Source organism: Colias philodice, chromosome 16, assembly GCF_061535455.1.
Source record: "Colias philodice isolate Cphi_HAF_F1 chromosome 16, ilColPhil1 Martin Lab GWU primary, whole genome shotgun sequence".
In the NCBI taxonomy this organism is placed as follows: domain Eukaryota; kingdom Metazoa; phylum Arthropoda; class Insecta; order Lepidoptera; family Pieridae; genus Colias; species Colias philodice.
In genome coordinates, this window is record NC_143101.1 from 6,956,494 (window position 1) to 6,975,511 (window position 19,018).

A 19,018-nucleotide genomic window follows, 5' to 3' on the forward strand; every position below is an offset into this window, starting at 1 on the left:
CAGCAGGCCAGTATTACAATAGGTCTTACATAATTTCACCGACAAATAGCTCACACTAAAGCATAGATAACATTTAGCTGATATGGAGATTACATGTACGTATCACTCGTGTTGTGTAAAATTCATCTGGTGATGTTCGGTTTTAAAGATAACTTATCGTTTACCGACTCTTGTGTTTGACATTCTCACAAGATACCACACTAGCTGCAGAGGACGAAGGTACTATTGTAAATTTTATTAAAATCTAAAACCAAGAACAAACAATATGAATGACTAATATGAGTATTTGACTCTCTCAAATTATAAGAATAATTTAATTGTTCCAAAAGCCTATCATAATCAAATCGATAAATAGATAAAATAAATAAATTGCATCAAAGCAAGTTTTATTCCACGTTAAAATGGATGCCATGCCATATCTAAGGACATCAGATTAAATAGTCGCCCATACATATTGCAATGACCTTCGATTTAAACAATGACACGCTTCAAACAAGTGAAATTAGATTCTGGTCGGGCCATTGTTTCCAAATGTATGATAAACGTGTAATAAGCGTGCATAGATATTGCAACTCACTGCAGTACAGGGAGGCGCTTTCATGAATAACAAATAGCCATAAGCCAATATCGATCGATTCGTGGGCAGGCAACATTCATGTAAATGCCGGCTAAATATTAGCATCTTCTTTCGCTGTTACATTTTAAAGTTCCCACAAAACTGTTAGATAAAAATATAGCCGTTCTTGTTTACCATCAAACATTAAACCGCAAAACCGTGTCGAAAAATACATCTGCAGTTTATAGCAGATCTACTAATAAAAGTTTCATTCAAAAATATTTTATTCGAGCTGGCAATTACTAGATCATAAACTTTAACGACACATGAGAAAATTTATGTTATAAATTATTATCTTTTAGAATAAAACCATTATATTAGATACAGAAAAAACACTTCATAAATTTCGCGCAGAGCTCAGCCCGCAGGTCATAAACAGCGATTTCAATCAGTAGCTGCATTTAGCAATGCCAAAATTTATCCAAATTTGTAAACGAACGCGTGATATATTGGCAGCCCATAATAGTTTGCATAACGGGTTCCGTTCGGTTTGATCCTCGAATCACTAATGATGCGTCTTTAAACTACTCACTCATGTATGTCGGGTATTTTTAAACATTTGCTTAGCCGATAATAAAATTGTAAGCTCTTAATGAAGCCGTTAATGGTACCCATTACGTTACAACATTATTAAATGTGTCAGACCTTTTTATATCATCTTTGAAGTGTTTTGGTTACTTAATACAGTGCTTGTTTTAGTTTCTAGTCGTGTCAGCCATTGGGTATGCGCAGACAATAGAGATCGTTAAAATTTTAACACGATGGAATGAGTTTTCATACACAATAACGTAGAATAAATTATGCATAAGCATTAAGCATTATCTTTATTATTTCTTGGTAAAACTTCTTTATTTATTGACAAGACAAAATTACATTGATTTCTTTCTACTTACAGAAAAATTGCACCATTATTATTTCATACCTAATGGCATCAAACCACATTTCAAGGTAATCATGGTAGAAAACAGTGGAACATGGTGAATAGGGCTGACTCAGGCTGAATAACGAATTAGAAATCAATAAATCTGACCTAGAAAATATAAATAAGGTCCTTACCTCGCGGTCCTTATTTCCATAGGTGATGCCCAAGTTTGGCATAGCACGCAATATGGCGACTAGCGATTGGATCGTGTTGCTGTACACGACAGGCCGATACTGTTTGAAGTCTTCATTTGTGAAGCCACTCTCGTGAATAATTCTGTTGACAAAGATACAAATTAATATAATTGGTCAAATTTGAAACGTGGCAAGAACAAAGGAAATGTAGCTATCATTAAATGCAATTTTCCTTGTAATCTGTTCCTATAGCCATACCATGAATTCAAAGAACAGCGAAAGACGATTAACATAATGATAATTAGTCTTTAGCTGTTTCGTTTGCAGAATGCCTATTCTGAAATTATTCTGTTTTCACTAAGATTCAAATAACATACTGGATTTTTGTATTATGACAGGAAAAAACATAACGCATTAAGATAGTATACGAGTACACAAGACATTAAAGGCTTTGTCAGACAGGACGCGTACTTAGCGCGCGTCAGAGCGTTAAGTTGACGCCGCGATATGACGCTAAGATGTGTTCTACTACCATCGTAGAATACCGTCAAACAGAGCGCCGGCGCTAGCAGTACGCAACGCTCTGTCGCGGCGTTAGGACGCTTTAACGTCGGGTGTTGTATTTTTTTACAAATTTTATTTTAGCGTCGGCGTTAATAGGCGTAAAATAATAATAAAATACTGCATAATGACCGAAAATTTGATAGAATTGGTTAGAAAATATCCATGCTTATATAATACGAAGGATAGTTCATATAAACTATAAAGATATATCAATGAAGGCAAAATTGTGGGCACAAATCGGAGAAGAAATTAATGAAACTGGTAAGTAAAAAATTCTTCCGACTCCGGAGTTAATATCGCTGTACCTTGTTTTATGTAATTATGTAAACAACATGCAGCTTTAATAATATCAACTGTGTCCTAACGCGCGCTAAAGCGTTCTGTTTGACGAAGCCTCGCGCGACGTTAAAACAGGACGCTGCAGCGCTACTACGCAGCGCTAAAATACGCGTCCTATCTGACAAAGCCTTAACACAATCTGTTTTTACTCAGCAAAGAAAATGGGAATAATTTAGAAAGGTAAGTAAATTAGTACCCTAGCAGACGACAGCCTTAACGACGATTGACGATCAAGTATTTAATTGGCCACGCAATCGTATTTACGGTTGGATACTTTACATATATTGCATACAAAAGCGGTAGACAGTTTACATACGCCAAGAAACCTACACAAAATGTTATGAGAAGTCGACAATAGGCTACGTCACTCGAGTGGCTGCGGTCTGTGCGTCGTTAGTATCATCAACCCATTCCGTGAAGCACCCTCGAGAAATATGAACAATGGGCGAGCTTACTTAAAAATCGCTTCGTAGATACTCGCTTCCAAAACACCAGCATTGATGGCGTTCTCGTCAGGGTTGCGTAATCGCAAAAGCTATTTTGCAGTTAAATGAGAAGGATATTTTAAGTGATAAACGGATCTCAAAATGATTTGAGTGTAATTGAGTTTTAAACGATCGATCGAAATTCCATTCGTGTGAATAACCAGTAGCAGAATGACGCAAGACCAGGGAAGCCCATTATATTTATATGTTTCATTTTTAAGTTTATTATGAGTAGGTATAGCAGAGCAGTGGGATGGCTGCTCGATTTGAAGTCGAGCCAGAATATAAATTTTGGAATAGTGCTGAAGTGATAGACATTATCAATAACACATAACGTACAATAGGTAACCAATACACTTACAAAGTTACAACCGACAACCTGGTGACATTTAACCAGCAGTAAAACCTATGTGGGTTGAGTTATTGAAGTGGAACTATGAATAGTCCAACAACAGTAATAATTTAAGAATTTCAACCCTAAAGGTCGTGGATACCGTATATGTCCTAACTAATATTAACCTTAACCTTACTAATATTACGTACTTTCTAATTATTATTATAACGATAAATTAATTAATGGCATAGTTAGTAAAAGAAACTTAGTCATAAAAAAACGAATGACTTCCTTTATTACAACTTACTTTCACTTGCGTACGGTAATTTACATAAAAAGCAGTCTATTACTAACAAGAACTTCATAGCTTGGGAAATACCTCTGAGTCAAGTTTACCACGTGACGTCACCCCACTTCCGATAGATAATGCACAAAGATTTCATAATAAATGTACTTATCGCACGTTAGAAATTAATTTTACTGGTCACAATCTATTTTGTAAGGATAACAGTGACTAATTTAAACAAACACTACAGGTTGACCGCCTTCTTGGTAGATTGACTAACCGAAGAAATTTATAACCAAGAAGGATCAAGACTCAAGAGTTCAGCGGTAATTCGTATCATCATTTACATGCCAGAAAAAAATCCATCAATGAAACAGATGTGAAATGATTTTGCTCCTATCCCAACTATCCAGTGCTATCGTAAAAATAAAGAACTCATATAAAAATATTTATACACCACATGATCTCTTATACAAGCAAAGATTACAATTTATAGCCAGACGAAAATATCCAGGTGATATGTCAAGTACCTACACTAGAGAATCACATCATCCTACGCAACGGATAAAAAAGAATTCACGGATTGAAATTGACAATACATATGACACACGTTAGTTATTAAAGATGGATCTTACCACCTTACCCCTTTAACAAAAGCATAAGACCCATCAGGGGCAATTAGTAACAAAATTCCCTTTACATTCCGTTTCAGACATCTACTGAGCATGCGTATGATACTTGACGTCACACTCCTGTTACATGGTTATCGGGCTAGCATCCGGGTCCTTGACGTCATCGAACGTAACTCTATTAAAAAGTACCAAGGCCTATTTTGGCGTTTATTGCTACTCTCTATATACACCGATAATATAAATAATAGCGTCTCGTATCTGGCCCAGTTTTAATAACCTGTGAATTATATTTACAAACACTCAATTCCATGATCTCCAATATTAAATCGTAGCTACGGAAATGATTGTTTTTAATATATTATGAACTCTCTTTTATATAGGAGTTTTGAACATTTTTGTATTTTAATTAAGTACATGGACTAATTTAATCAATCATGATCACTATGATCAAGTATATTGTTAACGTATGTTGATTTTGTGTCGCGCAAACAGGATTTAACAATATTTACAAAAATAATGAATGGATATATTGAAAGTATATGAGTAGAGAGATATTTTAGAGAAGTATGGAATAAAATATCATCCAGTCATCTCTATATTTCTCAGTCTACTTACAAGTTTTGTTCAAGCTTTGATTGAAATACATTTAGTATGACGTATTACTTTACAGTTTACAGCATGCTTATCAGTGTTTCGAATTTATAGAAAGTCTATTAATTTTATAGAAAGTAAGTTATTTTCAAATATGAATTTGATTAACTATAGGTATATGTATATGCATATTAAAATAGAAATTAATTTATCATTTCTGTCTTTTTAAGATGCCCCGATAAGTCGCGAAATATATACAATGTGATGTTTATGGGCCGTTAAAAAAATAATTTCGGTTTAAAAGAATGACATATATAAATTGAACATCGATAAATGTTGTTTAATATGCATTAACGAAAATATGTGATTGTTTTATGATTGTATGATAATGAAACGCACATAGCTAAGAATAAGTAATAGTAGGTAGGTAACTTGATGTCATTTCGTATGCAGCACAAGTTGGTTTCTGACGGGTCATTCCTTCTTTGCTTTATAAACATTCCTCACATGCACTGCATTTTCCTAAGTCACTTAATAATTCTACTTTTCATTTTATATCGCGCGCTGTTATAAAAATAAAGCACCATACACCGCTTCCATAATCAACGGGTATGAATAATATGATGAATATTTAATGTCGTTAATTTCACTAGCCTCAGTACATAATGAATATTAATACCATGATTTAACTGTAGTTGTAATGAATTACTCAATCAATGATGATTTATCTGACTTAAGATTGTTAAAAGACTTATTATCATTGTTAATTGTTTTTCACCTACGCGACTTCGTCTGTTCGCAAAAGGCAGCAATAAAAATATTGCAAATTTTTTATTGCTGCTCCTCTATTATGTGTCATAGCGTGATGTTATTTAGCCTTTATCGATACAGCAGCTATCCATCACAAAAATATCCAATACTTTACCCGAGATTAGCGCATTCAACCAAACGTACCTTTACAAAACAAAATAATCATTTCTTCCGATAATATACTAATAGGTACATTGACTAATTTGCAGTTAGAGGCTTTAAAATATTGAATAATTTTGTTTCATTTTTTATGAATTGATGAAATACAGTAGCACCTCTATAAGTCGAATATCAAGGGAGACGCCAAAAAATTCGAGTTATAGAGTTTTCAACTTATGGAGGATTTCGACTTAGGCGAATTTTGATTCGACATAAAGAGTTTGAGGTTTATCCTTATAAATTTTGAGTTATAGAGGTAAAGTACATTAAAATTCAACTTGCAGAGGTGACAAACATGTTTTTATCTATTATAAATCAACATTATTTCAAATCATTTTAAAATAAAAATGTGTCATTAAAAAAGTCAGTATTTTTTTTTTTTGCTTTAAATAATTTGGATGTTCTCTAGCATTGTCTAATCTATAAAGAGCAGAAAATTCTTCTTCTTCAGAGATACTGGTTTGCTCTATAAAATTTCGTAAGGTATTCAATGCGGTTCTTGCCTCTTTGATGGAAACGCATGGAGCGCATGTATACTATTCACGTCTTCTATGTCATCTTAATCTATCTTCTCTCTTATATGTACTAATGTACATATCGGTTTTCTGAGCTACTGAATCGATAATTTCGTCATCAGATGCCTACTTAATGCAAACACGTGTTTACGTGAGTCATAAATTTATTATTGTATACTCCTAAAATGTTTTCTAAAAAAACAATAGTATACTTGCACTGTCGGCAAGTTGTTAAAGTCGGTAACTTATTTTTGTTCGAACAATAGAGGTAATAAATTCCAAATGATCAAGTTATAAAGGTTGTAAAATAAAACGTTGCTATGTTCGAGATACAGAGGTCAAATTTAATTTTTCGAGTTATAGAGTGAAAATATGTACCAGAATGGCTTGGAGGGACTCGGTGATTATTTCGACTAACAGAGGGTCAAGATTTCAAGTAACGGAGGTTTTCGGGTTTGAAGGGAAGGGAACAAAACATTTTTTCGAGATTTGGAGGTTTTTGACTTATCGAGGTTCGACTTAACGAGGTGCTACTGTAATATGAAGTCATTTAACGTTTTTTTATAATAACAGATCGATCGGTTGATAAGTTATCAATTAATCTTTAATAATATGAATAGTGAATCTATCGAATGTATTATCATATTTATCGCAACGCACGGTATTATCAAAGCCGTAAATACATAAACAATAAATTCAATACGACTTTAATAATTATTCATAAATATGAAATGGCGGTGCAAAAGAACAACTTAACATCTATTTAATCCTATTCACAAGACCGCATTGAATCTGCCGAGTAAATTAATGCCCTAGTTTTCTATAATAGGGCTGTATTTATATTTTGCCTGCATAGCGTATGTTCATGCTGACGACTATGAAATCCATATCGTTATTCGTATAAAGAATTACATAAATGGGCACTTACTTCATCTGTTTAACTATCGTACTCTTCCCGGATTCACCGGCACCTGTAACAAGAAATTTCTTTTAGCATCCCAGAAATAAAGAAAAGCAATGCAAAAACCTGAAATCCTGTAAATCATACAGAGTTTAGGCTAATATGTTTACGCAGCCGCTGTAATAAAACGGCCAATGATATAAAAACAGTTAATTGCCAAATAAATGTAAACGAAACATTTCACACCAAATGCATCTTCTAAAATCTAAGCTTAGACGACGGGTAAGTATTTACGTAATTTGTTAATTTATACATTTTCCGAGTATTATTTTACAAGATTTAAATTACTGCACATTTTAGTAGACATCATCAGTTACGTTGTTCATTTCAATTCATAATAATCGACTTCACCACGAAAGTGGTACCAAAATCGTGGAGTACGATTTTGAAATAAATATTCTGAGTCGATACAAACAAAAATTTTGTGATATGTATAATTAATCAATCAATTAAAATTGCACATCTGTGACACGTATTTTTCGGGCATCTTTTTTGCTATCAAACATTTTATACTGATATCTCTCCAATATAGATCTGGTCACAGTGACCCTGGGCTGTATCTAATTGACTCGGCGCAAACGTCCGATCTCTGACCTCTCGCACCACGTATCACCTACATTGAGACAACCAGTCTGATTTAATATTGCAATTGTAACAATGAACTGTACATCTGAATGGCGCTTGAATAGCTACATAATGTTAACAGTATTCATAGCAATATTTAAAATCACGAGACATGTAACCAGCTATAGAACTGACATTGGAAAAGTTCAGACTTATTGTTAACAGAACATTTTTGCCTGATCACTTAGATAACAAAAATTATTCAGTTATGTTGATACATATTGTCACAAGCTATTTAAGGAGCCTTTGTTGATCTTTGAACATTGCATAAAAAATTTGGTCGGATTTTAAGAAAAAACTGGCAATGCATTATTTTTACAGAAAACAGTTTCCTTGCATTCAATTAAATTAATGTGAATGAATCCATTGAATGAAGCCTATGTATTTATTTTTGATTTACACAAGTATTATAAATTTTAAATTTAAAAAGCCTATGTATCAAAAAAAATATCTTCTTGTGCAGCATTATAATTCATAGATACACCAATTTCTCATAAATTTTAACTCTCATTAAACAAAAATAGATTACATACATTGTATTAGCATAAGTGAATCAAATACAGTTTCCCATTTATTGCCCACATCAATCAATTTTATCAACAATGTTCCAAGAATTCCCTAGAAACATGTTATAGTATTGTTCAGCATCCAGGACAATGTGATATTAAATAACAAACAGTTAATACAGAGAAAAATATTTATGATTTCCATACTTCTATCAAAAGAAATAGCATAAAGATTCAAAGAATTAAGATATTGTGAATTAAAGTATTCGTCTCTATCTATAATGGACACAATTGGTTTAACTGAGTCAAAGGTTATTATTTTTTAACACTTTTGATTAATTTTGAATCTACTTCTTCTTGCTAACCTATGTCAAGATATTTTTTATTCATAAATATTTTAGTTTCTTCTATATCAGACTGCAACATTCTTTGAAAAGGCAAGTTAAGATAAACTGATAAATGTAAGATATCAATAAAAATATGAGGACTATAATAGTTCAATGTATTAACCCCTTGACCACCGAGCGGCCCGATCGGGTCACGACAACAATAGATTTTCTATTGTGTCTGTGATTCCGGGGACTGAAAGTTTAATATAAAAACCAAAGTTTGAGTCATATTTCAAAAGGATATAATGACTAACCATTCACAAACAGTTGTTCAATAATATTATTGAAATTATGTTTAGAGAAATTTCTCATTTCATTGGTCATGACAAAACTAAAACCACAACCAATAAGTTTATAATATATTAAAGAATACTTTTACGAGCTTAAAGTGCACAGATAATAAATATTGATTTACAAAAGTTTACCAGGGGATTAAGCTTTATAAGTTTTAGAGTTAATAACAAGGTACATTTTATTAAAACCTTGGCATACTTTTTTGACTGTAATAAGTTGCGAATTTCAGTTTTATATTGAAGATTTAAATATCAATTCCTATTCTTAAATGAATCACTTTCTATCCATTAAAAATAATTTAAGTAAAATTATAATGGTAACAAACTCTGGAATTAGAATTAGATGCAAATTTGTATTTCTCTGAGATATGACATATTTCATTTTATTGGAAAGAATAAAAAATATAAACAAAACAAATAAGCAAATATGTAATAACATACTTAAAATTACATATGAATGTCATAATTAAAGTGCATTTTAATGACTAATGTTGAATGAGCTTAATGCATTATGTGCTTATTATGAAAAGGGTGGATTTTACTGCCCCTATTTCTATTTTCCTGTTACAAATAGTCCACTTAACTAATTAAAAACCAGTATCAAGTTATATGTCTATACTGAAATTAGTTTCATCAAGTTAATATCAAGTTATTAAGAAAATCCATACTAATATTATAAATGCGAAAGTAACTCTGTCTGTCTGTCTGTTACTCAATCACGCCTTAACTACTGAACCAATTTGCATGAAATTTGGTATAGAGATATTTTGGTACCCAAGAAAGGACATAGGATAGGTTTTATCCTACGGGAACGGGTTTTTATTTGAAAACGCGAGCGAAGCCACGGGCGGAAAGCTAGTATGAGAAATATGCCACAATATAGCGATTTAAACAAGTCCCAATTTACTTATTAAGGAAAACAAGAATTATTAGTAAATTACTTTAAGAATGTTTAATTCATTATTTCATCGTAATCTTTACACAGAAATGTTAAAAAAACTAACTAATATTTCAAAACACCTAACAAACTTTTAGTTTCTTTGTGGTAAGTTTCCTCATTCATATAAATATGTAATAAATATTAACATAGTTATTTAAATCATAATGCAATATTGAAAAATGAATTATTAGAATTTTAAAGAAGAAGTAGTAGATAAAAATTTTGCTTGTACTTTATCTGCAAAGATACTACAGTATTATCATAAGATTTGAACATTATTGCTCCGATCAAAGTATGTTGTATTGTAATATTTCGTGTTGCATTGTTTTGTTTTTGAAACATTTTCTTTTATATTGACAAAAGGAAAATGGTTTTTTTAAAGGTATTAATTAGAAGTATTTAGAACACATTGTTAACTGCAACAATAATCATAAATTCACACAACTCAATAGATTATGATTGATTACTTTTATCTATCAAATATATTATTATACATGTTTTGATTAGAGATTGTTTTAATTAACATTAATTGATTGCTAATGTATTGACTGATTTTAATTAAACACAAATATTGATAAACTGTTTGATGTTATTTTTTGTTGTATTGTTTATGTACTTATGTATGTTCTTTTGTGCATTGCTATGTCTTTTAAGGTAGATCTATATCTCAATATGCACACCAATAAATGGTGTGTAGGTATATAATTATTTTATAGAGCTTAATTTTATATATAATTTGTTATTACCTTATATTTGTCACTTTATATCAGTTTAATTTGGTGCTCATTTTAAAAAACTTGATAGTTGACAAAATTGCATCCATGTTTGGATATTATGTTTACTTAGAGATTGAAATTTGTAATTTTATCAATATTCAACCTAAAAACTGATTTCATGAAATAAGGGTAAGTATTTTTGAAAAACATCTACCTAAACAAGTAAAATCTATATCGAACACAGAAATAATAAAACAATTACATGTCTGTAATTTCCTAATTATTATTATGCCAATACACTTTCATTTTAACGCGGAATAGACTCACGCCGGCATACTGATTAGGTAGGAGAAAGCCGCGATATTCTTTAACAATTAATGTATGCTCAATTCAAAATATTATTATTTGTTGCCAATAAATCGTCTATCGCCAATATTTACGCAAACGAACGTGAAATCGTATTGAATACTAGCTTATTTCTCAACGGTTATTGACGTTCTTTTTAACGCTATTGTGAATTCAATGCATGGGTGCGGTCAGCGTCGATTTTGGTTGGAAACGATTAACTATACCTAGCAGCAAAAGCTTAATATCTTTGGACGCCTGAATTCCATCTTCCTTCAAGTTTCTTTCGATCTGTCGACTCCGGGCAGCCGCCGCTCGCTCTTCGGCCGACTGAGTGCAACCCATGTCGGCAGCTGTTTCTTAGCCCAGACCACCTTCCGCCCCGACTCCCGAGCCGGGCGCGCTCTCACCGCTCCCTCTGCATACGCTCTACACGCGTCCTGCCGCCCCGGCCTAACCGGAGCCACCCTACACAGTATTAACACTCAACACAGTAACCTAACTGTACCACTAAGCAATACTTCAGCGAAACGTAACTGCACAATGGAAATAATCACAGCCCCGTGATTTTCACAATTATTTAATCCACACGACACTGAAACGCGTAACGACAGCGTAAACTTTAATTGATTTTATGAATCCGTATGAGATAATGGCGGCCAGATGACAAGCACCAGCTACACTCCGTGACGACTGACGGCGACCGCGCCCCGCTCGACTGACATTCGGCTGCGTTCGGATAACTTCGCTCCACCTCGCTCACACATGCGTCAAAGCGGATGTGTATGCGAAAAGGACCAAAAATAAAATTCAATTAATAAAATTCAAATTTTTAACCGAATCATTGATTGCAGAAATTAATAATTGCTATAAACATTTTATAAACATACCTTTAATGATTTTTAAATACGAACGGTAAATTAAATTGTTGAAACTGTTATCTCAGTATTATATCAGTATACAGGTTGTCCCAAAAAGTAGTGATGAACAGAAGCTGGGAGGTAGAGGACCTAGAGGGCTATCCGAATCACCCCCATGTATGTTATGCGATTTTTCGTATCTTCGGAGTTATGACATTTTTTTTTCAATTTTTCATCTATCGCTGAGTACGATGAGATTTTCACTCATGGACTCATGGTGACGTTATTGCGCTAGATGCTTGATTTTTTTGTGTGCTATGCTGAAAGATAGGCCAATTCATTATGGTAAGTGGTAACATTTACTATCATTAGATCTTTGAATGGAATAAAAAAAGAATTAAATGCCAAAAAAGATAAAGTTATCCAGTATGTTCACAACTTCAAGGGCCCATAAAAAAATAAAATCACTTAAAAAGTTTTCCATTTGGCTTTTAAAAACTTGCTCTATCTATCAGGTAGCTACCCTAAAAATTTCATTTTATTATTCAGAAGGCTTAAATCGAAAAATTGAAATCTAAATGTGGTATAATATCATGATGATCATTAAAACCAAATTAAAACCAATAAATAGGTGTTTAATTACCAGAAATTTACTACTCTACCTCCCAGCTTCCGTTCATCACTACTTTTTGGGACACCCTGTATAAATAAAAAATCCAAAATTATAATGATTCGTTCATGATTCGTTAAAAAAAATCTTTCATTTGTAGAATATTGATAATTAAGATTCGTGAAAATGTTGGAAAAATACTTATTGAAATATAATTATATCTTTTCTATTAATTTAACGTCCCAAGATAGCGTAAAAAATGTTTATATAGATGATACGTAAAAAAATCATTTTGGTTTTTATATTTTATGATTTTTTTTACATTTTAAGGATTGGTGAAATATTATGTTAGTACTAAAACCAAAAGAAAGTTTGTAGTAGTGAAGAAAATAATAAATTATATTACAATGCTTTTAATTTTATTTGACAATGAGTTGGTATAAGTATACCGAAAGTATACGTGAATTATAATGCATGTGATGCATACGATATCATATGTTTTCAAATAAATAATCGTAGAGCTGTAATAAGCATAGTGTCAAACAAATAATTAATATCAATGCTAGCCGAAGATCGAAAATTAGTAAGTAGTTACTCTTGTTAAAAAAAAGAACCTGTAGCTGTAACAGTTTTTTTTTATTTAAAGACGAATTTTCATGTCATGTTTTCTATTAAAATACCTTTTGGCTAAAAGAAAAGCTTATCAACGCAGTAAAATAAAAAAATATTAGAACCAAGTGTTCATTTAGTGTGAGTAAACCTATTTTATTTTTGCAAGTAACATGTAGTGCGTTTATTTAAACAAAGCAACAAGCAGTTTTAAGTGCGTCATCAATAGCCTTCTCCCAGAGTCGATATAGCATACGCGGGCGCGGGAGATGCGCGCGCACCACCTGAAACATTGAAAGACAAAGCTGCATACCAAGGAGTAACAGCTTAATGTCCTTGGCGGCTTGGATGCCATCTTCTTTTAGATTCTTCTCGATCTGCTTGCTTCGCGCAAGGGCAGCGCGCTCCTCGGCGGAAGAAGCGCAGCCCATGGCTATGGCGCGCACGGCCTGGCTCGCTACGCGCGGCAGCACCGTGCTCTTTGCATGCTCACGGCTCGTGGTTGCGCGCCGGTAGCGCCGCGCACGCGCTCGGTCGCGCACGCGTGCACTATCAGTTATTAGGGAATCGGCGCCAAGTTTAGCGCCCTAAATAAATTATGCTGCCTGCCGGCAGATACACGACAATGCCAAGACGTTAGCTAGCACTTATCGAGGTGCCAACGCGGCGTGAATCCGCGAACGAATGCGGAATGACAACTCACGCACGCTCCCTGTACCGAGCGTACTGCGCATGCCCGAACACAGCGAAGGCTCTGTTAACAAAATTATATGTATAGTAGTAGTAATTAAGACTACTACATACTAATACTATATTTCAAAAGTATGTTTTAACACAGTGTTATAACTTCGCTAGACTAACTTCCTACCTCTGAAATCAATATACTATTCTGTAAAAAAAAAAATATTTTGTACTGGGTCTCATATAGCTTAAAGTAAATTACATTATATTAAGTGGATGGTAATTATTGCTAATGGAAATCTATACATATAATAAATCTGTAGAAGGGTCAATTCTGTACATTGAAAATATTGAAAAAATAAATAGCAGGGGGTGTTACTGGATCGATACCAAGCCCAAATATGTGATTAAAAAAATTTTTGTCTGTCTGTCTGTCTGTATGTTCAGGCATCACGTGAAAACTAACGGTTCGATTTCGATGAAACTTGGTATAATTATACCTTATTATCCTGGGCATAAAATAGGATACTTTTTATCCCGGAAAATACGTAGAAAAAAAAAATTCTATACATATAATAAATCTGTAGAAGGGTCAATTATGTACATTGAAAATATTGAAAAAATAAATAGCAGGGGGTGTTACTGGATCGATACCAAGCCCAAATATGTGATTAAAAAAATTTTTGTCTGTCTGTCTGTATGTTCAGGCATCACGTGAAAACTAACGGTTCGATTACGATGAAACTTGGTATAATTATACCTTATTATCCTGGGCATAAAATAGGATACTTTTTATCCCGGAAAAATACGTAGAAAAAAAAATCTTAATTTTTCTTAATTTTTCCGCGCGGACGGAGTCGCGGGCGGAAGCTAGTGTATAATAAATATAAAAGTTTCTTAGTTTAATACAAATATGTAGGTAGTTCCTAACTATGAAAAATAGAAGAGAGCATTTTTACACATTATAATATGTATGAAATAAAATTAAACTCCCTTACATAAACTTTGTTAATAATAATTATTATAGTAAGTATGTAGTAATAATTGCTCAATATTATATTGCTTATTTATTTATTTTATTACTATAATGGAAATGTAATCAAAATTCAATTAACTATAACCAATTTAAATTATATTTATTGTGTTTTATCATTTTGATACAATAAAAAAAAATGCTCACACTTTTCTTTCCACTTTACCCATACATTAAATATATAAGACGTTTAAAGTTTAGGTCCATGGTACAAAAATTAGTTATTTGCTTATGTATTTATTCTTACATGAAAATATATTATTCCACTGCAATAACTATAACAATTAAACAAAAAACATATTCATGTGTTATCTTCATGAATGAAATAAAATCAGACCTATTTATCTCAATGGACCTACTTATATTATTTTATTTTTAATCTCACTCATAAAATGTTCCCTCATATCTTCAATACTGACCGCCCCACTCTTTACAGACTCCATTATTGCAATTAAAAGTCTTGTCATCTTATGTTTTGCAGCAAACTCTAGCAAATCACATGCATTTTCAGCTGTTAGACAGTTCACCAGCCTATGCACACATAATTCTTCTAAATCTGGCATCATATAATAAGAAGCAAGAAGGAGCAAATGTTCCAATCCAGTATCAGGTAAAGAATGCAAATATAAATAGTCTTTAAAAGCCTCCAGTGTGGTTTTGGACGTGCCAAGCACATCTACAAGGCCTTCAGTGCTCTCCTTCCAAGTGCCACCTAACATACTAAGTAAAACTGGACTGGAAGCAGCAAGTACAGCTTTATGCATGTGTACTGATCCATCTTCACCTCTTAACTCAAAATCAATCAAATCCCTGTCCTTATGCAGAGATGCAAAGGCACTAGCAGATGGTAGAATGTCCATTACAATTGAAACATCAATGGTATACGATCTATCTTTCTTCTTATCATGAATTAAATGCCAATTTCCATCGTCGCTTATAATTTTTTTGTTAATAATTTCCAATGCACGGCTGGTGAATTCGATATTGTATTTAAAATTATCCTCTTCTCGCCGTTTTACGAATTTTATGAAAATCAAATTTTTGTAGTCATATCCAGTCGAGTAGCTATTATTTAAGTTTTTAATAACTATACCTACTAATTTTAATTGGAAGACACCAAGGCCACTGATTATGTACTTAGGACTTTTGAAAGTAATTAATGTACTACTATAATTATTACTGTTGACACCTATTTCAACTTGAAGGGTATTACCTCGTTGTACTAAGTTTTTACATTCCATGTTAAATATTATGTCGGATGAAGAGCGACGAATGTTGATAAACGGCTGTGATTATGCAGAACGCACAGAGTAAGTTATAATCACTTATCACTTTACGCAGAATGCAATATTGAATGAAGTGTGTACTCATCGAGATAATAGCTACTAACAATCTGCGATTCTGTACAAACTGTGCTCATAAAGCACCGGAGCACATAGGCACAGAACACACATAGGTAAGCTCAAGGTAAGCTATAACAAGTGGTTTTAAGTTATAACCACGTTATAACCAATAACCAGAGGACTTCCCTAAACATAGACACAGAACATAGATTACATAGATAATACTGTATGTCCATACTTTTTTTTTTTGCTTTTCATGGCAAGAAGATGTGACTATTTGCCAATGTCAAGTATGTTAAAAGCTTAGATCATTAAGATCTAAGGTTAAAAGGTAAGGCAACAATTCGCGGTAAGGAATAAGGTTAGGAGATTGGGATTTAAGTCAGAGGAGTTGGAAAATATATATATAAATATTTACTTAGATTATTAGCTAATATTATTATTTACGTATTAAAGATACATTTTATGTTACTACCCGTTCGCTTCGAGTTGGCCGCTCCCACCCTTCCCGCTTCACCGCACCGCACTCCTAGACAGACCCTGTCAGTACCGACAGCAACGCCAACGCTATCACGTGCGCGGTGCGCCCGTCCGTCACTAATATATATCGGTCCCCTTTGTTTTTGGTTATGTTATTTGATCGTTTTGTTAAGTTTGATTATTATTGCTAAGTCTTATATAGTTTTTTACTGCTATTAGCGAGGAAATCGCTGTAGTAAGTAATAATACGAACTGTTTTTGTTATTTTATTTTTCGGAGTGTTATTATTTTTTTTGTCCACGGTATCAGTTGATGTGCCTGTGACGTCATTTTGTAACGGTCATCGACGGCCAACTCGAAGCGAACGGGTAGTACTAGATACAAATATATACAGTGGTGGACGTATAATTAGAAACACTAAGGGTGGACACCGTTTCCTCTACGAAATAACTTGATAATTAATATGTAATATGTATTTAAATAAGCAAAGGAAATCTATCGCTGTTTTCATATTATCGACATCACTGAGTATTATTTGATGCAATTTTTGAAAGTCCAAACAATTAATTTATTTAAGAAAATAACAAAAACATATGGCATTGCTTAAAGCTGTATTATTTAGGGTGGACACCAAATTAGAAACACAAGAATGAAAGGTTATAAAGTTAAAGGTTAAAATGAATTAAAAAAAAAAATAATCATGAAAATAATATACTAAAGGCTAATTTATTAATATCTTATCCATTTATATTTAGTAGGGAAGCCGTTGTTTTCGATAATGGCTTTACAACGTCGTGGCATAGATTGTATGAGTTTTCACACGTTTGCGGGGAAATATTGCTCCAAACTTCTACAAATGCGTCCAAAAATTCAGTGGCTTAGGAGATACGCTTTTTTGACAATGATTTTTAAACAATATGCCATACATTTTCTATTGGGTTTGATCCGGGATTTTTGCTGGCCTCTCTTAATAATATAGACACCAACGGTTCTCTAAGAAATTCTCTTACTGAGTGTGCAGTATGTTTAGGATCATTGTTATGCTGAAAACAAAAACTGGAGCTACAGGAAAATTGCAAATCATTTAGAGCCCCGCAGTTTGGGGAATTCCCCACAGATTGGCAACCCTGGTTTTTATACCAGTTACCGTGTGAACTTTCTTAGGGCTACACTTGAAATTCGATAACTCGTAAATTGGCTTGTCGTCGCTACAAAGGGATAGTAGGTTGGATATATAAAGGAAGAGTGGTCAAGTAAGGGGCATGCAAAAAATATACCTATGATCTTTGTCTCCTAGATCAGTTCCACATTCACAAATGGCACTGTTTAAAATACCCAGTCTCGCAAGATGAGCTGGGCAACATGTATGACCAAGACGCATTCTTATAATAATGATACAAGCTTACAGCCTGTAACTTTATTGAACCAAGGTTTAGTGGGAATGACTTCTTGTAACTTATAATATTGCTTTCCTTTATATAATGTACTTTGTTTCCAGAGATTTTCCCAAGACTCGTGCAAGTAAATTTTAGGCAAACTGACCAAGTCATGGCATTAACTCTGATAGGGAAACATGTCTCCACATCGCACAGCAGACCTTGCAAACTCATCAGCTTTTTCTTTTCCTTGGATACCACTGTGACTTGGTATCCAAGCAAATGTAACAGCATAACCTTTGAATGAACATTCTAATAATTTACTTTTAAAAATAATGGGGTAAAAGGGTTTATTAAGAAATGAAAATTTGTGAAGACTTTGCAAGGAACTCTTGGAATCTATGTAACATATAATAAATCTGTAGAAGGGTCATTTCTGTACATTGAAAACATTGAAAAAATAAATAGCAGGGGGTGTTACTGGATCGATACCAAACCCAAATATGTGATTAAAAAGATTTTTGTCTGTCTGTCTGTCTGTCTGTATGTGAAGACATCACGTGAAAACTACTGGTTTGATTTCGATGAAACTTGGTATAATTATACCTTATTATCCTGGACGTAAAATAGGATACTTTTTATCCTGGAAAAATACGTAGAAAAAAAATTAATCTTAATTTTTCAGTTTTATCCATAGACGTTGTTCTGTAGAACCGCGAACACGTTGCGTATTATTATAGGCCTAGCCGTATTTGGGTCCAATAGATATTTATAAGATGTCATTGTCAGAGTTACTCAAAATGGAGAAATAAACCATCCACGCGAAGACCGACATCCGCGCGGACGGAGTCGCGGGCGGAAGCTA

General features: G+C 33.2%; 2 protein-coding genes across 3 annotated transcripts in view; both read right to left on the reverse strand.

Annotated features, from left to right (window-relative positions):
• Galphao (G protein alpha o subunit) overlaps positions 1–13,894 on the reverse strand; it is a 37,021-nt gene extending 23,127 nt beyond the window's left edge. The window contains exons 1-3 of one of the 2 annotated variants that reach the window (XM_089704586.1): positions 13,554–13,894; positions 7,316–7,358; positions 1,673–1,814 (exon numbers count right to left, since the gene is read on the reverse strand). In XM_089704586.1, the coding sequence (XP_089560712.1) occupies positions 1,673–1,814; positions 7,316–7,358; positions 13,554–13,671 (303 nt within the window). In that variant the 5' untranslated portion in view covers positions 13,672–13,894. Of the gene's footprint in view, positions 1–1,672; positions 1,815–7,315; positions 7,359–11,388; positions 11,878–13,553 lie in introns of those variants that run through there. The other variant, XM_089704584.1, reaches the window with a different exon arrangement.
• Positions 13,895–15,038: 1,144 nt separating this feature from the next.
• LOC149481761 (ring canal kelch protein-like) lies at positions 15,039–16,453 on the reverse strand. Its single transcript, XM_089704587.1, has one exon. It carries the CDS (start codon positions 16,193–16,195, stop codon positions 15,314–15,316), a length of 882 nt encoding a protein of 293 aa, XP_089560713.1. The 5' UTR covers positions 16,196–16,453; the 3' UTR covers positions 15,039–15,313.
• Between the last annotated feature and the right edge of the window lie 2,565 nt (positions 16,454–19,018).